The 23355-nt window shown below is 38.4% G+C and overlaps 1 protein-coding gene across 1 annotated transcript; it reads right to left on the reverse strand.

Moving 5' to 3' along the window:
- Window positions 1-449: 449 nt before the first annotated feature.
- LOC140232545 (conserved oligomeric Golgi complex subunit 4-like) lies at window positions 450-23005 on the reverse strand. The gene is made up of 18 exons (XM_072312643.1): window positions 22903-23005; window positions 19989-20071; window positions 19243-19357; window positions 18068-18118; window positions 17458-17584; window positions 16390-16583; window positions 14575-14731; window positions 13644-13812; window positions 12612-12708; window positions 12056-12217; window positions 7637-7722; window positions 6527-6743; window positions 5813-5986; window positions 5471-5647; window positions 4653-4754; window positions 3828-3956; window positions 2189-2280; window positions 450-658 (listed from the first exon to the last, which is right to left on the reverse strand). The coding sequence occupies exons 1-18, from the start codon at window positions 23002-23004 to the stop codon at window positions 616-618; spliced, it is 2277 nt and encodes a 758-aa protein (XP_072168744.1). The 5' UTR covers window position 23005; the 3' UTR covers window positions 450-615.
- Between the last annotated feature and the right edge of the window lie 350 nt (window positions 23006-23355).

Below are 23355 nucleotides of genomic sequence, written 5' to 3' on the forward strand. Positions count from 1 at the left end.
ATTTCAACTCATTGCTCAGTAACTTAGAGACCAGTTTGATGCACCACAGTTTTTCATTATTTTTATAAAAAATGCTGCTGAAATGGCAATACAAGTCTTGGATGATAGTCATAACATGTCCAAAATTCCAACTCAAATGCTCATCAACTGAGACTAGTTTGATCCACAAAATTTCTTTAATTTCTTCAAAAATGCTGCCATGGCAGCACATTTCTCACCACTCACAAAAACAAAAACAAAAGGTGTCTTGCACAACTACACATTACATTGATCGCACGCGCTGACTTTTACCTGAACTGTCATTAAATTGAGAATAGCTGGACCGCAACATTCTGGTATGATTTTTATGAAAATTTGCCATTACCGTGGCAATGAATTAATTGATACTGACAACAAAGGTGTCTTGCACATTTACCCATAATGGTAGTCACATGTGCCAAATTCTAGGTTATTTGTTAAAAAAATCAGGGGGGGGGGGAAGTAATTCTATCCACAAATTTTGCAATGGAGGGACTGACTACCTTGCAACCTGACCTCAGAGTGATTCCTACATACACCCTTACACACTCTGTGAGGGTCGTGGGATATGATTATGAGGAAGACCAGCACTCCAGACTAAAGCTTTAACCTCTTGATGTCTTCTGATCGGAAGTCCAATCTGAAGAAAAGAAATAAGAGAAAAATCACGTCAGTCAATCGCTGAGTTTTATATCATATACACATGTATATTTTTTAGAGTTATTGGGAAAACAAAATTTGCTACAGTATTCATCGCATAATCGGGCATCTGATAATCGGGAACCTCGCTTAAATGACATACGCTTCCCAGAAACATTTCCAATGCATGTTATTTTCACTGGATAATCGGGCGGGGACCTCTGATAAACGGGACAATTTTTCTTCAAGTGATCTTTGAATTTGTTGATATTTTACCCAAAAAAAAATCTACCAAAATACCACAACAATATTTCAAAGATTCCCTATTAGTTGTCGTTTACATCGAACTTACAAAGCAAGCTTCGGACTGGTGTGTTTTGACCTCCGTCCATCCAGTACACGTACATGCATAGCCACGAAAGCGCCATGTATAAGTATCCATGCCATTGCGAAACACATAATATGCTTTCGCGAACATTCTTCTCCCCTACATAAGCAAAGCCATGTGCAGGGAGAGCTAGAGGGTCGCGCCGAGGGGTAGCGTAGTTGTGTATTCATGTACATGTACAGTACGTCAGTATGCATGTGTGTGTGTGTGTGTGTGTGTGTGTACACTACATGTACATGTCGTATGCCGTTAGTGTATGGTGAGTGCTCATCGCGAAATCGGGCACCCCGCTTAAAGGGGCCGTGTTTGCTACCCCCAACCTGTCCCGATTATGCGATGAATACTGTACTATGCCGGTAGATCAAATTGGAAAACTCATATGCATTTTTATTTCCCCCACAATAACTCACTCTAAAATCAACATTGACATGGAAAATTGCTTTAAAATTATAGCAAAAAGTATGATTCAGATTATGCATGAATTAAACTGCCTTGTGATACAAATCCGTTAAGACTACAAAATTGCATTAAAGTAAGAATTAAAGAATGATAAATTAGAGCATCCAGATTTGTCTAATTACAGTTTCTAACACTTCAGGGTGAAGAAAGCTGAAATGCACAGGCCTAACAGAAAAATTAACACACATTTAAGGATTGTTCCTACTTGTTATTCCTCATAGATGGGATAGTATAATCTATAATTTGCCAAGTGCTATTTTGGTGTACATGGGTGTCCACAGATGAATTGCATGGAATTATCATGCATGGTTAAACAAATACAGATAGTTACCACATCTAAGGCAAATTGTAGATTACTCAAGCATTTTTTAACAAACTGATCTCTGTCATTACCATGGCAACGTGTTTGGAAACAATGCTAATAACAATGCTAATGGCATTTTGAGCTGGACAGCTCGAGATGGTTAAAGATCATGAGTACTACAGGGTACTTAATACAGAGAAAGTTTGATACAAGACAAGCTGATAGGAAAACAGCCATTTTCACACACTTTGAAGCAATCAAGATTGCACACAAGGACAACTTTCATTGTCTTATTCCTTGCCAAATCTAATCATAGGTTTGAAAGCATACTTTTTCTTTTTTTTTTTAAATTACTTTGTACAATAGCAACATTTGCTCACCTTAATGAAAGCACCTGCCTGACTTCTGCTGGAGTCAACCTCCAGGTCAAAGGTCCCGAGTTCGACCCCCAGTAGTCTAGGATTTCTGTTACCTGGTTCCAGTAATAAATGATCAAAAAGCGGTGATATTTCAGTAACTTCAATTAGTGTAGCTAATACGCATAGCACTGCCTCAGATTAAAAATCAAGTGTATTCACTCCCACCACCCCATAATCTCCCCATATATACAACTATAAAATGGCGATGTGAGTCCTAATCAAATTATTGGCTGAGAGCTACCACATGACCAATTTTTTATCTTGCCTAAATTTACTTTTCATTGAGCATTTGTATACTAATGACTGGTACTAACAACAGTTCATCTGTGTTCAACTGCATTGCCTGTGCAGTATAAGTGCATTGTAAATTGTTCTTGATGTACTTTTGGTTAGCTTGAAAGTGGTGCTGGTCTGGAAATCGTGCGAGAATGGCTACTACCGAAGAAAAATCATCTCATCATTTTGTATAAAATGACAAATAATGCACACTACTTGGTTGGGCAATAGTAAAACTGTCCATCCTCTGTAACTTTGGAATAGTCCAAAATATAGTTATTATCTGGGAGATAATTTTTACTAAATGTCCTCTGTAATGCGCATTATTTGTATACTAACACACTACAGTCACAAGAAATGGCTGCCGTGCAGGTATTTGCAATAAAAGGTGGTAATACTTGGCTGAATTCACTTAACCCTAAAAAGACTAGGGGGGGGGGGGGGGCCTAAAAGGCCCCCCCTCGACATTTTGCGCGATTTAATACTCAGCAACACGCAATGCTCTCGCCGCGATGCTCTATGACTTTTTTCTTTCGAGTTTCCCGCACATTTTGACACCAAATTTGTGACGCCTGGGGGTACGGGTCTGAAGTTACATAACTTTTTGTACATGCACGTGAGACCGAAAAAATGCTCAAAAATGTGATTTTGTGTACAAAGTCAATACAAATTGAGTTTTATCACATGGTTCATATAAATATGCTTATTTTTACTCTCAATGGCTAAAATCAATTTGTTTTAGTAGTATTATGCTTCAAAAAGGGTCTGCCACAAATTTTGCTGAAAAAAACAACAAAAACAAAAGGTCGAAAAAACAAAGTTATACATAAGAAATTCATAAAACAATAAAATAAATAAGAAATTAATTTTGATACCGAATTTTTTTTTCAAGTACATTTGCTAAGAATGCTACAAAGAATATCTAGACCAAAAATGAGCACATTTGGAGCTTTATCTACTGATTTACATAAAAAAGTCTGATTTCTCGCATAGATTAGCATAATTAATCAAAATAAAAAAAAAGAAGAATATTTTGGAAAATTTAAATATACGATCTTGTAGATTACATCGCACACTACCATTGTTCAAATTTCCGCGGCGATCGTGCGATCCACGGCCGAGATCTTAAGGGGGGGCCCTTTAGGCCCCCCCCCCCCCCCCCCCCCCCCCCCAGTCTTTCGAGCTACCAAAATAGCCCAGTCTTTTTAGGGTTAAGACAGCAATGAAAAAGTTGGTGCTGGAAGACTTTTTTTTTTTTTTTTTTTTTTTGATACAGGGGCAAGCAGGTGACTCCAACAGTTGCCCCACCACTTGGAAAACTCACTCGATCTAGATTGAGTATGGTGGCCATCTGGGTAAGGCGGGCAAACTTGTCCCGTATTGTCCACTGAGTGACTGATGTGAGGTACCCAACAAGGGAACGCAGCTCCTTGTCAAACTGTAAACCTCCAAGCTGTTGGCAGGGAAATTACAAATCAGAAAGTACAGTGTAAAGAAGTCACATGCACAGTGAAACACCATGTGTTGTTACCCCTATGCAGTGTATGACATCACAAGTACCTAGCTGTGAACAAGTAATGTTTCGGTATTCACAAGAACATCATTGTGACAGCGCAGAATTCTACAAGTCATATATGTCAGAACAATTCTTGTACATTTAACATTTTTGTGACATACAATTTGTACATCCCTATAACCATTCCCTAGCTACAAATCATGTGAACTGATGAACTTCATATTTAGGGGTTTTCCTCAACCAAACTCAAGTTGTGGGCTCTGACATTATGCTACTTGAAAATGTATATGATTTGCATAAGAGTGAGCATACCTTGGTGCATCTGATGCTGATTACAATACAAACATTTCCATTCTGATGCTTCATGGAGCTATGATGTACGTGTGACAAGAGCATCACAGTCAGTCAAGTCCACATACGCAGAGTGATGACCCGTTCTTAGGTTGTTTTGTTTAATTTTGTTTTTAAACTGTGCTGCATTCTCCAGCCATTTTTATTGGGTTTATGGCAATGAAAGTTCAGCAGCTACATTCTTTGCACATTTTAGGAAGCAGGAAAAAACAATATCTTTATTCTGACAACCTTGACAATTGTCAAAGAAAAAGGCGTGATAGTTTGTTCTTCCCTTCTTACCCTGTTGAAGACAGACTTGAGGACGGCTTTTTCTAGCTGAACTGTGACTTCATTGGTCAGGAGGCTTACGATAGCATCATAGTTACTGGAAGTCAGCAAATCCTAGCAAATGGTGGAATGAAAAAACAAAGAACAAGACAACAAAATGACAAATAGACACCAACACAGATTTCTGAAGTACTTCAGCCTTATATATCTCATGTTTATGAAGGAAACGCTTATTTCTATAATCTATATTAGCTCGGACACAATGGTGGCTAATCAACACCTACAGCCCCTACACAATGGTGGCTAATTAACAGCTATAGCCCTTACACAATTGTGGCTGACGACCTGTGGGGGGTAGGGATCTGTTAGGTACCTTTAGCCAAAGGTGTAGCCCCTCACAGACAGTGCTTATGTATGTGCAATCAACCACAACTATCTGTGCATACTGTGACCATTTTAGCCAATCAGAGACAAAGCACTCTAAAGACCACACTCACATCCAAGAAAGAATCCATGATGTATCGTGAAACCATCCACACTGAACGTTCTATTACCATGGAATCAAAGATTATATGAGTAATTATGCACAAAGGAAGTGAGAAACTTTGCCTTGATTCTGAAAATAACATGTTGACTGATTCTCCATCAACTTTAAGAATGGCTGAAAGCAAGAAATTAAGTTTGATAATTTTTCTAACTTTTTGGAAATGTAGGATTTGAAAGGCTACTAAACAATCCTACATGATACACTCTTAATACTATAATATATCATTTCTTTATCACAGGTTTGTGATAAATTGGTAGAGCTGAAAAGGTTTAATGGACGTTACTTTGAATTCTTTGAGGAGCAGCTCAAGATTCATGATGAACTCTTGGACGAAGGGGTCGTTGGCCTCGTAGACGGAGAACTCATCCTCGGTGATGTTGTGACTTGTAGAGAGGAACATGTCCACCATTGGTTTGATCCGCGGCTTGATGGCACTGGCGTTCAGCTGGCCTAGTCCATACTGCATCACAAACAATGAGAGATCAAATCCCAATAAATCAATTTAGCAGCACCTACCAACTGTACTCTTGATTGTTTGAAAGTCAAAGTTACTTTGATTTTTGGCATTTGTTGGTAAACATTTCTGCTTTGGCTGTAGGGACCGAGAGAAATCAAGACTACTTACTTCCAACACGTCTTTGAACTTGTTAGTGTGGGTGGTGAGTTCGGTCAAGCACATGTCCAGCTTGTCTCTGTTCATCTCCCCGCTCTGACTGACCAGACTGTGACAATCCTCTGTTAGGCTCTTCCTCAATGTCTGTGTGTACTCTATACTCACTTCCACATTATTCAGGGTGGTCTGGGTAACAAAGACACAATATATTTCATGTCAAAGTACGCTGGCCTTAATATGTCCAAGTTTGATTAGCATTAATATCACATACATTCCATTTCTCTTCCTCTCTCTCTTAATGAGTATATACTGTAAACTTGTCTATGTGGTCAACTTTGTAGAATCCCTTCTCCTTCTGTTAAACTTGCCAGCACAATTTCACACAGTAGTTTGTTGCATCCTTTGCATGTTTTTTTTTTTTTTTTTTCTGTGAACATGTGGAAGGACCATTGAAAATACATAATGCCACATTCAGTGACTTCAGATCATTATACCAGGTTATTGTCCAGCTGCATATAAAAAAAACCAACATAACAAATAAGCTATTGTTCATCCATAAAAGAATTATCGTAGCTTAGGAAGAAAATATACAGCACATCATTTCCTCAGCTCCACTCTTCTTGATTGGATGCTTTAACTTCACTGACTTCATTCAAAATATCTCATTGCTTGAGGTTACTTCCTTTTTTACAGGGTTTAAATATCACAGTGCATTACTGAACTTACAAGGAATTCTAGTTTAGCCGCATTGGTGTCTGATGATGATGTTGGAAATCTGCCTTGCTGCAGCATGCTGTAGGCCTGGGCCACATCGAAGGAGCCCGATGGGAAGCCCGCCCTCAACTTGCCGTACAATACATCACGGTAATCACTGCCTAGGAGAGTGCTGGTGTGGTTAAGCATGGCACATGCACAGTCGACACTGCCACTGGACATGGCCCTCCTGGTGATAAGGAGAGAGAGAAAAAAGGTGGATATCCTTTTAAGGAAGGAAGGTTTTCTTCATATTTTACCATCCGATGCATTTAGGGTATCTCAGTGAGAGCTGTGCTTGTTATTTTACTGTGAGAATGAAGTTATTGGAGAAAGGTGAGGAGATGCCACATTTTCCTGCATTACAAAACAAATAAATAACAAATAAACTCTTTTTTGGTAAATTTTCTTTCAGACCTGTTTAAAGTATATAGAAGTAATAAACAAGTATGTTCCATAGTTTCCTACATAAAATGATAAACAACAATGCATCGTCCAAAGCCTAGGTGAATTTATATTCTATTGATGCCAACAGTGTGAAGAATATCAAAATCCTCAAACCCAAACTGAAAAAGCAAGTCGATTTTAAAGATGAATACTTCAGAGAGAGAAAGAATCACTACTCATGATCTTTGAGGGATATGCATCATACTCTCAAACTCAGAGTAAAAACCACGTAGAGTTTTCCCTTCATCATATGTTGGAACTGATAACATACTACTTTACACTTGAATGATATGATATTAGTGTATTTTGTAGTTGGTTTTGGCAACCTACTAGTGTATTTCATATGTTCTTACAGTTTACTCGCCTCAGCAGGCTAATGCTTTAAGGGTTTATTGTAAAATCAATACACGGACTTAAGAGAAAACCTATGGAACAATTACGGGACTTGAAAGACAACAGAGTGATTGACTTCACATCCATAAACCACAGAGACAAACATACCATGTATGCAGTGTAGAGTGCATGGGCTCCTGTACAACAAATAAAATCACAAGCAGAGTATTGGTCCCTAAATATATATCAACATGCCAGCCTATATTCATTCATTTTTGTGTTACACACTTCTCTCTGGAATACCTGGTACACTTCTTGAGAATGAAGAAGATATCATCCACCATACTCGATGTGTGTGTCCCTGGCTCTATGCTGTCCATGTTGACGGCCTTTGCAAGAAGAAAGCAAGCAGCAACTGGATTAATCATAGAAACATTTTAGAATGAAGCAATCCTACATGGTGACCAACATGGTGTTTTCTCCCCCCCCCCCAAAAAAAAAAAAAAAAAAAAAATTGCTGTCATAGGATGCTAGTGTTATAAGAGTCAAATGTTTCTATGCATTGTATGCTTCATTTAAGTTAATTGTTAGTACCCATGTATTTTTAATTCAGTCATACCATACTCTATCCCAGCTCATTTACTGGTACAAGCGGCATTATGAATCACATTACATAGACATGGAATACAACTCTCCTACACTAGCATATGATAGCCTTTATTTTGTGGTTATGGGTATCTTCAAATACAGTCAACCTCGCTTACCTTGACGTCGGATCAGCCGAATATCACTTACCTCGGGGGCAACATGAAAGTCCCGATTGTTCCTATGGAGTTTCTGTGCATTAAAACTCGCGTAGCTCGAAAAAACGAACTCGAAGTTCGGTTACCTCAAGGGAAATCTAATGTCCCGCTCTTATTTAACTTGTTTTTCCCAGCATGTTGCTCGAATCGAAATTGCAAACATCTCTCAGCATTTCCGATTAAGCCCGCGTGGACAGCAAAGACATGTCACAAATCTTTTCACACTCGATGTAGATATTCTGAGACCAGAACAATTGCGCACCCAAAGAAATACCCGGTACACAGCTGATAAGAAAAATCCCCAACACCTACCTACACACGTACACGGTATGCACATAACACCCGTGCCAATGGAGTGCTTACGATAACACTACGCTCTGTCCCATCATCTTCTTTTAACTACTGTGTTCTGATTCACGATCGTGATAGTCATGCCGTGCGCTTTTATTTCTTAACCGTCATGGCGCACCTGCTTAGGTGTTGACAGTTATATCTTTGGCATTGATCACAGTCCACTGTCCAAACATCAATCTCCTGCGTAGTGCTTTTTTTTTTTTACCGGTACTTTTTTATTTTCACGAAGTTTGTTTCATCAATTCTCCCCCGAAAACGCAAGCACTGAATACTTTCTTCTTCTTTTTTTCAACAATGCAATTACGAAAATATTTTGCTATATAATCTGGAAGTATAGGCCTAGCATAATAAAGAATAAAATAGACAGGGCTCCACACTAATTTTTATTTTTGGTGGCCTGATTGGGCCACCAATATCATTGATTTTCTTTTTTTGGTGGTCGAAAGTAAAATCTGGTGGCCCCCCCTCCCCCCAAAAATCAAGAAAAACATATGAAAAACTAAATCGGTTCTACTAAACATAGAAAAATATTAAGCATTATTGAAGTGATACAGATACCCATGCCTAATACAAATGAATAGATAATTCAATCATCTTACCGTTATCCTGAGTTCTAAGATTTAGCAAATAGGCTTAGAGATCATTATAAAAGTTGATGCCTATTTAGGTGGTCAAAACTTACGTTTGAAATGAGAAAGTGGGAGCATTTGCAGACATTTGTAAACATCCAACATTTGTTTTAGCATTGTATAAAGAGCGAAAGTTACCGTTATTCATTTCTTATTGTAAAAGCAATCATCCAACATTTACTAGTATTTTAGCACCTTACAGAGCCGAATATTACCGTTAATCATTTTCAAATGTAAAAGCAAACCACCGATATTCATTCTAGCACCTTATGGAGCTGAATGTTATCCTTATTCATTTCCGAACATGAAAGCAAACATCCGCTATTTATTTCAGCATCTAACTGAGCGGATTGATACCGTTAATCATTTCCAAATGTAAAAGCAACAATCTGTTATTTATTTTAGCATCGTACGGAGCAGAATATTACCGTTATTCATTTCCAAATTTAAAAACAAACATCCGACATTTATTTTATTATCGTACGGAGCCGAATGTTACTGCTGTCCACTTCCGGAAGCGAAATGAATCATCTGACATTTATTTTATCATCGTACGGAGCGGAATGTTACTGTTTTTCATTTTTTAACGTCAAGGCAGACATCAAACATTTATTTTACCATCGAACGCAGTTGCATGTTACTGTTATTCATTTCGAAATGTAACAGCAAATATCCAATATTTATTTTAGCATCGTATGGGGCAGAATGTTACTGCTATTCACTTCCAAACATGCCAAACGTAAAAGCAATCACTCGATATGTATTTTAGCATCTTCCGGGGCTGAATGTCATAGCTATTTACTTTCGAACGTAAAAGCAAACATCCGGCATTTATTTTATCATGTTATGGAGTTGAATATTATTGTTATTCATTTCCAAATGTCAAACCAAACATTCGACATTTATTTTAGCATCTTTCGGAGCTGAATGTTATTGCTATTTACTTTCGAACATAAACGCAAACATCAGACATTTATTTTATCATCGTACGGAGTTGAATATTATTGTTACTCATTTCCGAACGTCAAAGCAAACATCAAACGTTAATTCTACCATCGAACGCAGCTGAATGTTACTGTTATTCATTTCGAATTTTAAAAGCAAACATCCGACAGTTATTTTAGCATCGTATGGAGCAGAATATTACTGCTATTCACTTCCTAATGTAAAAGCAATCATCTGACATTTATTTTAGCATCTTCCGGAGCCGAATGTTATTGCTATTTACTTTCGAAAGTATAAGCAAACATCCGACATTTATTTAATCATCGTATGGAGCCGAATGTTATTGCTATTTACTTTCGAACATAAAAGCAAACATCAGTACATTAATTTTAGCACCATACGGAGCTGAATCTTACCATTATTCATGTCCAAAAGTATAAGCAAACATCCGACATTTATTTTAGTATCATACTGTGTCGAATATTACCGTTATTCATTTCCAAAATTAAAAGCAAACATCTTACATTTATTTTAGCATCTTACGGAGCGGATTGTCAACATCCGACTTTTTTTGGTGGCCCAATCGGGCCACCAAAATCTTTATTTCTGAAATTTTGATTTCAATTTCGATTTTCATTCAATTAATTCATGTAAAAGTTGATTCAATTCCAATTGACAAGCATGCAAACAATCGGTAGGCACTATAACAGATACCATGTTGAACATCGATAAACGTCGGATACGTCGAAGAAAATTCGACGTACGCGTACCTCGAAGTTTGCGTACCTCAAACCATTTTCTTCAGTCCCAACAAATTCGAGGTATGCGAGGTTGACTGTAAACGACAACAACAATGATGGTAAAATATACAAACAAACTTGGCACCTATTGAATACGGAAAATAAATGTTGCGATCATATATTACAACTAGAGAATCTGTAAATCATGCTCTTTTCACTCCCCCTCACAACACTTTGGGTAATGTGTTGCTTTAACCCTAACTAGGCCGGGGGGGGGCCTCCGAGGCCCCCCCCCTCGACGTTCCGCGCGATGTATCGCTAACGTGAAAAGCTATCGCCGCGACGTTTCATGACTTTTTTCTGTCGAGTCTCCCGCATCTTTTGACACCAAATTTGCGATGCCAAGGGGCGCGGTTCTGAAGTTTCGCGTAAATATGTACATGCATGTCAGACCAAAAATTGCTCAAAACTGCTCAAAAAAAAATTTCAATGGAAACTGTGCTTACAGTCAAATTTCATAAAAGCATGATTATTTTGGGGTTTTATTGATTAAAATCAATTAATAACATATTTTCTTGTTCGGAACAATGTCGCGGACAAGTTTCATCGAAAAAACAATGAAAAGCATAAAGTCGAAAAAACAAAGAAATACATAAGAAATTCATAAAACAATAAAATACTTAAGAAATTTTTTTGGATGGCTCAATTTTTTCTCTTATATTTGCTTAGGACACTAAAAAGAATATTTACACAAAAAATGTGCCCATTTTGAGCTTTATTTAGTGATTTATACCAAATTGTCCGATTTCATGCATCATTATGCATGAATTAGCATAATTTAGCATAAATGACAATTTTTTAAAAATCTAACTTCGTAGTACTTTATATTACATCATAGGCAATGTGTGTGCCAATTTTCGTCGCGATCGCGCGGTCGACGGCCGAGATCTGGAGGGGGGCCTGGGAGGCCCCCCCCCCCCCGGCTCTATGATCTACCTAAATAGCCCGGCCTTGTTAGGGTTAAGGTTTGTTTACTTTGGGTGAATGAAGCACAGTGGTTATTATTAACCTTCGACCAATTTTTGAAATGTAAAAAAAAAAAAAATTATATTCTTGCATAAGGTACACAATTCTAAGTGACTGTAATCCACAGTGTCTATAAATAAGAATGATATTTGGTGAACGTTACAGTTATTTTGAGAAGGAAACTAAATTCAGGGGAAAGAAAGACAAAGAAGAGACTCAGGCAACCTTCATGACAGTCTCCCTCATGAAGTACTCCTCCATCACTATGTAGTTTCCAATGATTTCCTGCATCCGCCTACTGAGGGCACACTCCCTCAGCTGCCGCTCCAGATGTGACAGACTCTCCTCCTTGGCTGGTCCCTCTTCATTGGATACCTCAATGTCACTCTAGGAAGCAAGCAGCAGTGAGAGATGGCTCTTACCAATCTGAAGAAAAGTAAACTGTAAAACATGATATTTTCGCGAATGGAAGCCCACGGCCTTATTCGCAGCATGAAATTTTCGCGAGTTGCCTCTAACATTCAATGCATATAGTGTAGACAAGATCTTTAGTGTGCATTTTAATTTCGCGAAACTAGGCTCTCGCGAAATTCGCAAAATTAAAATGCATGCAAACATTCCTCGTTTTACAGTAACTTGGACAAATACAATCCAGCCATTAACCCTCATGAGCCTGCTGTCCCAAGGTGAATTAGCCTTTACACATGATAGTCTTGCCTCTGGGTACCACTGAGTTAATGGTTTAGTCTTTAACAATCTGAAGGAAGGTACATCAACTCACCGTAACACGCCTCCTAATGAACCTCAAGTAGAGCTCTGTCCTCGCATTCAGAAGGGTGCACTCTGCCAGTAACACGTCCAGATCCCTTGGGTCCAGCCTATTGGCAGCAGAGCAAACAGTGCCATGATATGTTTTTGACGCACATTCACATGCAATATCACACAAAAAGATCACAAGTGAGTGACTGCAAGAATAATACTGTAAAAGTGGGAATTTTTGCAGTGTGGAAATTTTCTCACATTTTGCTCAACAAGAAACCAGTGCAAAAATAAAAGTACGCAAAAATTTTCACTTGTTACATATGTAACATTACTTCATGATTTGATTCTTCAGATTCTGTGGAATTAAACAAATAAAAAAAAGCACTCAAAATTCATCTTACTCGACAGAGTGCAAAAAAAATTACTTGTATGAATATTTCTTCTCTTACAGTATCACTCAAAAATCTGCAGAGTGGTATAACACCATTCCTATGCAGGCCTGCAATCATATACAAAGATTTCTGCAAAACTTTCAATGTAGACCACAAAGGCAATAATTTTTTCAGGAAATATGAATGTATTTACAACTTGAAATGATTTTGCACTGATTCAGTTTCTCTTTTCAAGCCCCCCCCCCCCAAAAAAAAAATCCCATGTAGTGGTCTACCAGCTTTGAAAGAAAACAACAATTGTTGGATGCAATGAACTTGGTTTCACACCCATTCTGTGCTACTTAGTGTCAGTCACTTATTTAACCCACTGAGGACGAACACATTTTGCTATAACATACATTTCCCATTGACACCTGCCCAAGTATACTCAGGACTGGTCTTCAGCGGGTTACCTGAGGAGCTACCATTTCTGTCAAATACCACAAATTTTTCTGCATCACTCTATACCTACAGCAGAGAATCTTGACATTTCAATGCAATGAGCAAATATGACACATTGTGAAGAGCTGACTGCTGCCCATAGGATATCCTACATATTCACACACATACACCCTCAGCCTTCAATCTCTCTCTCTCCATCCCCGCCATCAAGGCCTTACTTGTCGTGAACTGCCGATGACTTGTAAGCCGACCTGCTGAGGCTCTGCTGGACCTGTTGTGCCTTCCTGTCAAAGTCACGTTGTTCCACAAACGTGTCAATCACCTTCTGGGCCTGTCTGTCACATTCCTTCTGCAGATATTCAATCATGGTGAACAGCCTCCCTGGTCCTACAGGGACATGATTTCACATCGGTTGAATCTTCAGTAATAACATGCCTCACAGGGTTTGTACATTGCAAATTATTTATTTTCAAACAAGTTAAGAAATGAGTCTGATGCCTTCTTACACTATTTCCATTACTGTCATTACTTTTTCATCTCACAGCAAAGGGTCACGTCTCCATAATCAAGTTTATCACATTGTAGTTTACAGCTGTTCTGCAATCACTAAGTTTTGCTTGATTCTGAGTGTAAGCCTAATGTTTATATAGTATGATCTTTGAAATAAAATTGAAGAGATGAGTTTGACATAACCAATTTTCACTCCTCTTCAACATCTCTAGCCACAAGGTCATGAATATGTGGGCATAGTTTTGCATTCCTTTTTATAGAGAGCTGCTTGTCTGATTGACAGGCCATGAAGTTTGTTGCGTAATACTGACTTTTATAAAAATGTCTCTTATGGTTTGCTGTCTTAGGCGAAAGTTTTTTGTTTTTTGTTTTTTGTTTTTTGTTTTTTTTCAGCATCTGAAAGATGCATACAAAATTTTAAAACACCAGGCATGATGTACATTGCCATCACTTATTCTAGTTGTCAAAGTCACTTAATACACACAATGTCCACAATGCTATTTGTCAAAAATATTGTCAGAAATTTGTCAGAAAATAATCATTCTAACCAAAGTTAGACTGAAATACAGTGTAGAAGAAAGAGCATGTAATCCTCAAATACAAATCTGGGATCCGATCAAAACATGGAACAACGCTCACCATAGTATGTTTCCACTAGAGGCTGATGGACCTCAATAATCTTCCCAACATCCTCAAACAGACTCGTCAGTGCGTCTGCATACAAGACTCCCGCTCTCCTGTCTGTACTCTCGACACTCGATGCTATTGCCAGATGCTCTTTTGCATTGCTGACAATCTGCAAGGAAAGGGTAGCACAAAATCTCAAACTCTGAACATAGATACCTTTCTCCCTCATATGATCAGTGAACAGTGCCTTGTCATCTCATAAATAATGTAGGGCTTGACACAAACTTTCTCTACTTAAAGTAATGCGCGTAAAAAAACAATTGTAACTAGAAATGTCGCTAAGGCGACTGGTATGCCTCCGCCATAAGGCATGATTCTCCTAATAGGTCTATAGTACATATTGTGGACAATGTGTGATTACATTTTCACAAAATTGGCAAAATATTAAAATGACAAATTTGTCACGAATGTGTTGAATGTTCACCTTCCTTGACCTAGGTTTAATTGGATGAATAGGAGAGCATGTATTTGGGGATTTAAGGACTTTAACTTGACTTTGACCCATTCATAAGTTAATTCATCGAGTAATTTTCAAGGTATGGAGAAAAAGTGCAATTTCTGTATTGAAAAGTACATTGTTACCATTTTCATCTGGCCTTTGACCCTAAAATTCATAGGATTATCACTGTCAGGCAGAACATTCAAGATAACTTGAGCCACTTCCGAGATAAAGAGGAAAAAGTTAGTTCAGCACTTTCCCTTGATCTTTGACCTTTTGACCTTTGAGGCAAACAAAAAAAAGGGAAAAAAAAAGAAAGTTTCCAGAGAATCTATATTAGGTTACACATGCATACAACAAGTGTAGAAAAAAAATAATCCTGCTGACACTGCATAAATATGAGGGAAATAGTAAAATTTTGAAGTGTTGCCCTTGACCTTTGACCCCCTGACCTTTGACCTCATGACCCCTAAATTCTCTAGATCATCACTGCCGGTCAGTACATGTATATATACTATGTTCCATGAAGATACCTTGAACAATTTCCAAAGTACGGAGAAAAAAGTGAAGTTTTAATATTTTCACTTGACCTTTTGACCTCTGACCTTTGACCTCATGACCCCAGACTTTCACCAGAGAATCTTAATTGGGTAATACATGTATACACTAAGTTTCAAGGAAATATCGTCAGGCATTGCGTAGATATGGTGGAAATAGTCAAATTTAACGTATTTGACCTTGACCTTTTGACCTTTGACCTTGAGTACGTGCACCCACAAGTTGATAGGCACAACTTCACCCCCTAATACACATACATGCCAAGTTTCATTAGGATACCTCAAAAGGTTTTTTAGTTACGCTGTCCACAAAATTCATTACGGACGGATGGAAGGACGGACGGACAACCCGAAAACATAATGCCTCCGGCACCACTTCGTGGCGGAGGCATAAAAATGGTATTTACTTCCAGTCTATAAACTGACTACCACTATCACAACCTCCAACTACTACTTCTACTCTTCTACTACTACTACTACTACTTCTGCTATACAACGACGACTACTACTATTACTACTACTAATGCCTGATGATGATGATAATAGAATACTAATAAAATCAGTCTTTTTTTCATGTACACCATTTTTTGCCATGCCATGGTGCTTAGAGCCCGTCACAACGTATGATTGCTGTGGATTACGTGGCGTACTCTCAGACACAAGAACCATACTATGGCTTAAACCGTGATGCTCCTGACAGAAACCACTGTGCACTGTCCACTAGATCTAGCCACAACCTCAAGTTCCTCTTTCCATGATTTTAGCCCTCACCTGAGCCTGTAGGTATGTGGAGAACTTGGCCAGCCCCTCCTCATGGAGGTTCAGCAAGGGGAAGATCTTGAAGAAACGCTCCACGGAGGGTCGGTCCGAGGACTTGATGGCCTGGTCCAGTTTTTCCCTCACCAAGCCCTTGAGGTTTTGTTCAGCCTCATGCAGTACCTTGAGGGAGGCATCAATGCTGCTACCTGCATCCAGCATATTAAGAAAAAGTGGAATGGGGAAGGCATGACTATGGCAGTGACTTGGCAAAAACTTGTCCAGTATTAAAGGGAAGGTAAACCCAAAGAGCAATGTGGATTGAGTGAAAGCAGCAACATTAGTAGAACACATCAGTGAATGTTTGAGAAAAATCGGACAATCGATGCAAAAGTTATGAATTTTTAAAGTTTTGGTGTTGGAACCGCTGGATGAGGAGACTACTAGAGGATATGACGTATGAGTGGACAACAATACAAAGAAAATATAAAGGATATTCAAGAAAAATTCACTTTTCTAGAATTATGAAAGAGCAGTGGACCAACCGCTTTCAGAAAGCAGGGGGAATAATTGCTACCCTTAACATATGTCAATATCAAGTTGATGGAATTTGTAATTTTCATGAAAAATGGATTTTTGTAGTATTTTCTGTATATTTTCTTGATATTGTAGTCCACTCATACGTCATAACCTCTAGTAGTCTCCTCATCCAGCGATTCCAACACCAAAACTTTAAAAATTCTTAACTTTTGCATCGATTGTCCGATTTTTATCAAACTTTCACTGATGTGTTCTACTAATGCTGCTGCTTTCACTCAATCCACATTGTTCTTTGGGTTTACCTTCCCTTTAAGGCATAGGAGAGTTCCACCATTCCAAGTCGAAATATCTATTACCATGACACAAAAGTGTATCCAATGATGCTGTGTTGTAGAAATGAGCTCTACTACAGCACCTTGCATAATTCATCTACTTATCTCCTTCAAACTTGCAAGAACAAACTGCAGTGCATCCCAGTAGTACAACACAAAAACTACATCCACTGTGAAGATGCAATTTGCTATAAGTTTCTCTCTCTCCTACCTTCCCTGGCATCAGAGATGACCTGCTTCAAAACCTTCTCATCAAGTGTGAGGTATCTGTGGATGTGACCAGCGGCTTTTTCATAGTCCTCAGACTGAAGGGCTGTCTGGACTCCATCAGTACAAAACTGTGTTGAGGAGAGAGAATAAGAGGAAAACACAGTTGAACACACGTTTGATTGTGTTATGCAAGAAATTTGAGATGCTTCTAACTCCCATCAATGACACATAATTGACACAGTGAAGGTACCTAGGTACAAGATGTATAATTAAATGTATCACTGGCAGATATCTACGACATGAGTGACTCTTGATAGTTTAGATATTATATCACATGTCTTAATAGTTACCAAGGACATTCAGTAATAATACCCTTCGATTTTTTTTTTCTGTTGCAGCTTCCAGCTAACTTGAAAGTTAATAGAAACTGAAAATCAATGACTGCTTTTATCTTCTTCTTCCCAAGGAAAAATATGTGTAAATTCAGCAGCAATTTGTCTTTATTGCTTTTATGCATTAATGAAAAAAAAAGTAGGTTGATAAGATTTCCATACTCGATGTAAAGTAAGATATTGGAATTCTGTGTCATGTGCAGTTTGACACGATCTTACCTTTAAATCAAGTATGTCATTCACCCTCTGGATTGCACTTTGAACACGACTCTACAGAATAAACAAAAAAGGTATAGCATTAATTCTTTGCTGTACAAAATGTATACATTTACAACTTCCACCATCACCACAAAAACAATATCTGATGATATCAAATGAAGTGACAATGATGATGATTCTGATAACACTACAAATTATGATAATACTAAAGATGATAACAAGAATGTGCCAACTTTGATGAAAGCACTTCATATGACAATATGTGTTGGCTGAATACTTTGCTATAGAAAAGTTATATTGTTATTTTCAGATAGTAGGCCTTAATGCATAGAAAGTTTAAATTCCTCTCACAGGCAGAGCAGGTCAAGGATGCTACAAAGAGAGACCCACAGAAGCACTAACCTGAGCATCACACTTCACTTTTCACCATCAGGGCAATACACCTGAGGCAAACTACTGAAAAAATCTTGAGGTTCAGGGATTGCTGCAGGCCCCCTGTGCAAGACCCTTCTAATGTTCTTTAGTCCATCCTACAGGCCTCCTTGGCCTAAGATACACGACCACCTTTTGTAAAATTTATGATCCCCTCCCCCAACTGATGATTCCTGCCAAGTTTGGTTAATATCCAGCATCAGTGTACAAGAAGAACAAGATGACAAATGACAGACACTGGACAGTGAACAACTGCAAAGCGCACTTGAGCCATTTGGCTCAAATAAACTTTTGAACAAACTGGTGTACAATTCCATGCATTGCAACTGGTTCACACATGACATTTGTATAGCAGTCTCACCAAAGTGCATAACAAATTTCTATGCTATACAAGGAAAATCATTCCCTGCACACACACACAAGTAATGTAACAAAATAAATTAAAGCAATATAGGAAAAAAAGAATATCACCACATATACTCAGAAGTGGAAATGTTATATAGGACCAGGAAGTAAAAATGCACATTTATTGGTGAAAAAACCTAGTAAAAAAATAGGGATGATAGAAGAAATCATTTATTGTTGACATTTCAGTGTATCAAAAGTCACATTTATTATTACAAAGTAAGGATGCTTACAAAGATAGATCAGTCATTTAGCTAGAGAATATACCTAGTCTATAACAGTGACACTTTTGTGGTTTCATATCTTTGCTAAGCACTGCAATTTTTTTTTCTTTTTACCTTGGCGAGATCTAGCTGTCGAACCTTGCTGCTGACATTTTCTGCCAACTCAGATGTGAACCCAATCATGCCACTGAGTTGTTTAGCATCAGTCAGGACCAGCTGCAAGTTTGGTCTAGTTTGATTTACAAGCAAATATCAAAATAAGATAAAAAGATGAAAAGATACAAGTATTGCTCAGCAGGGCATCAAACAAGGTTTCACATTGGCTTTGACTAGGTTCCCAGTAGTTTATGCTAACAATCTGTTAAGAAACATAACAAAACGATACCATTGTTTTGCTACTTTGGTGTCTATAAACTCTGTAAACTTGATAAAATTTCTTGCTGAAGAGTTAAATATGTCATAGCCTTGTTATCACATGACTACCACAGTAGCAATGGTGATGGGATGATGAAAGAAGCCTTTCACAAAGATCTGTACTGACTAGTTAAGATTGACACTGCACATACCAATCCAGTCATAAGGAAATAAGCATCTAGATCTGAATACCAAATCCCAGTCATTAAATTGTTAATGCAAAATCACAGAGTTTCACAGGCTTTCGTTGCATAATGTAATATATTATGCATCTTTCTATACAGGAATCACACATTTCTGAAGTATAAATACTACTGGTGCATTTTCTTTTCCATGGCACTTGCTTTTCAATGGGCTGAATAAATCTTTCAAAAGATGGAAAGATGAATTTCTAAACCAAAGTTTACCCAAAGAAATTACTGCATGACAAATCTTGGGCAACTTACCCCATCCTGTGCAGAGAATTCATCTTGGATTCCAGGTGTCCATGATGGTCAAGCAGAACCGAAATCTCATCAGTCACAAGTTGCTGGAACAAAAGGAAAAAGAAGAAAAAAGAAAAGGAGCATGATGAATACCTCACTTTATATGTGCAAGACGCAAGTGGCTGTATCCAGCATCTCGGGCAATGAAAAGAACCATACACATATGGCTGTAAATTTATATACCGCCAAATTAGCATATAAACAGTTTAAGAGTAAACAATTTACTAGAGGTAAAATTTAGGTGTAATGCAAGCCGCTCATAAAAGGTGTATCCCATCTTTTATTAGAATTGCTTTGTTTTGGATATCTCAGCTATTTCAAAACCAATTTTCATCAAATAAACTTTGAATTCCTCTTAATAGTTTGTAAATGCTCTTTCATATTTCATAAGAGGTTTCTCATTTCTATTAAAAAAAAAAAAAATCATAGAAAAACGTTGGAAACCCTGTAGCTCCATCTCACCTGAAACTGTACTTTCCCTTTATTATAGTTACCATTGATATACTGATTAAAACTTTTACATTGGCTGTTTCTATCCCTGACTCACATTTTAGAACTAGATCTATTTTGAAGCACTTAAAGTTGGGTTTCTGTTTCATCTGCAAATGCTAAATAGTGCACAAAATCAAAATCCTTTCAATTTGCTACTACTCTAGACTCTATATTATTAGTACTAGACTTAAAATGCCAGCTAGGCAGGAGGAAGAAGCGATGCCGATACCATGCATAGATAGCCCATCATGGCCATGGTCATGATGGTTTAGATTTGGTAATAGTAATACTAGGATCTAGTCTATAGAACCCTAAAAAGGCCTACTGGGTTGGTGACATACGTACTAGACCTCTACAGAGCTACAATGTAGACAGAAAAAACCCGTCTGTCCGGAGCTACAGAGTTTTTTTTTTTTTTTTCTTTAATCATTTTTGGACTTTTACGGTTCTCCTCCGTGGGAGGCCGCGATCGAGATTCCCGGGCCTTAGCTTAAGCCAGACGCAGTCTCTGCGGAACGAATCCCCGACAACAAGAAAAATACAGTAAGTATGTTTCTATACGGTCAGACTGATCTTTCGCTAGACCGACAAGTATGTCTACGGCGAAAAACTTCTCATTTATAATAATGACATTTGCTGAGCGAACAACTGACCCAGCAAATGTCATTATTATAAATGAGAAGTTTTTTGCCTTAGACATACTTGTCGGTCAAATCTTTCGCATTCAGTCAAGCATGGTCAAGTGACATCGCGTAGATGCTTACTAGACCCCCAATACTAAATTTATATTTTAAATTTACTTTTAAGAATCTACCAAGATCTAACTTTATGTTAGATTCTAATCTGTCCCCGAATCCCCTTAATTTCCGAGTGCATGTACATGTAGGCCTATGTAAGCGTGCGAATTGATTGGGACTGACATACAACATTTGTAGTTCTAGGTACTATCGACTATCATATAATGTAATACTAGCCACGTTTACTATAGATATCTAGTCACTGATAGTGTATAGACTCATAATGTACGAAAATTCACTAGTGACTAGTGGCTCAAGGCAAGGCACTAGTTCCTGGGGTTAATCCTACTACTAGACCTAGAGTAAAATATCCCGTTTGCGGCAGTTTAAGCATTGTTAAGGGTTTTTCCAATTTGTAAACAAATCAGGCAAATTATTTTCAACCATTTCATATATCAAAGACAAGATTATTCATTAACGCAATTGTTTTCATGAAAGAAATTTACCATTGACCAACGCAGTTTTCATGATTTACCAGGGCAAAACCCGGCACAATTTTCGCCGATAAGGGCGATATGCGACGTAGTATTTCTGCTTGCGGCACGATGTACAATCCCTATGCAATACGCGCGTGCTCCGCGATCTGTAGCTGAACGCCTTCACATGTCTCGCGAACATTGCGTAAGCGCCAACTCCCATTGCGAAAGCACGTGAAAATAGCGTGCGCACATGCATTGGCCGCAAACAAGATCGCAATTCTGGCGGTGTTATTGATGTCTTTCTCGCCTTTTTCTAATTTTTTTCGATGGTAACATCCACTTTCCGAAAAAAATGGCGGCCCACATCGGCTCGCGAAAGTTCTATTTTACGCGAGGATATGTTTTCAAAATCCATAAACATTGAGAAAACGACAAATAATCCAGTTTCTTGGACCACTGTTTCTTAACTGTTATGTTAAGAAGTACCGAAAATTTCATTTTGGATGCGATATGTTGTCATTTACGTGAGAAAATTTCACTTTCGTCAGAGATCGTGCCCATTTTATCAGTTGGTTTTTGTTGATTGCTAGTGTGTTAGTATATGTGTAGTGTGCATGTGACATTGCAATGCCGTGTTTAGCTGTATATTACCGTGTATGCTGTACCTGCCGCGAACGGCAGCACGGTCGCTTACGAAACGCAGTTACTCTAGTCTAGTTTTATAGCGATAGTGAAGACGAACGAACGGGCACTGGTGAGTGGTGTATGGGCTGCTAATTAGCTATGGCCAACTATGGGCCCGGGCCGTGAGCCACTTTGCCTAGCCTAGCCTAGCTGCTGGCACTTTATGGCTCGGTTAGTCGTCGGGAGTGGAGAAGTGCAGCAGTAAATAGGACTAGGCCTATACCTTAACTATACACAGCCCAGTTTATTCGCATAGCGTATAAACAGCGTCTGGTCGGGCTACCTAGCTATAGCCTATAGGCATACCTATGCTAAATTTAACCCGCTAGTGTGTAGGCACCTTATTCGCATTTGATTCACATCGTCAACATTCGACTGCTCGGTACAAGCAACGGTACGACTATGACGACGGAGCAAGACCTGGAAAGCTGCTCGAAATGTGACATGTCGCTAAAGGTACACAGGTCGGCCTGGGCTACATACCTCCTCTTTAGAAAGTTTAGACAAGGCACTCTGAATTTCAGTGATTTCAGTGAGGTTTTCTACACCGGCCATCAGCTCACCCAGAGACGTGGCGGCTGCCATCTTGTTTACTAGTTTACGCGCACACACGCACACACACGTACGTATTGATTACGTACAATCAAAGAGATTGTACATTACATGTACCCGTCTCTTTCCGTACAATAAAAGCGTAGCACACGCAATTCACTCTGTACCCCCCCCCCCTTTTTTTTCCTCGGGCGAAACCACGCCCCTCTCGTTTCTGTTTTTGTTTTATTGCGGTCTTTTTTTTCTCTCTAGGCCTACTACATGACCTGCCCAATAATCATATACATGTAATGAATTATTGATTGCAGACAATTTGCAAAATGGGTTGTTTAGTGAAGGAAGTCGTGATAGTCAAAATTTATATAATAATCAACTATAACACAC

The sequence above is a fragment of the Diadema setosum genome, chromosome 9 (genome assembly GCF_964275005.1).
Source record: "Diadema setosum chromosome 9, eeDiaSeto1, whole genome shotgun sequence".
Classification (NCBI taxonomy): Eukaryota; Metazoa; Echinodermata; class Echinoidea; order Diadematoida; family Diadematidae; genus Diadema; species Diadema setosum.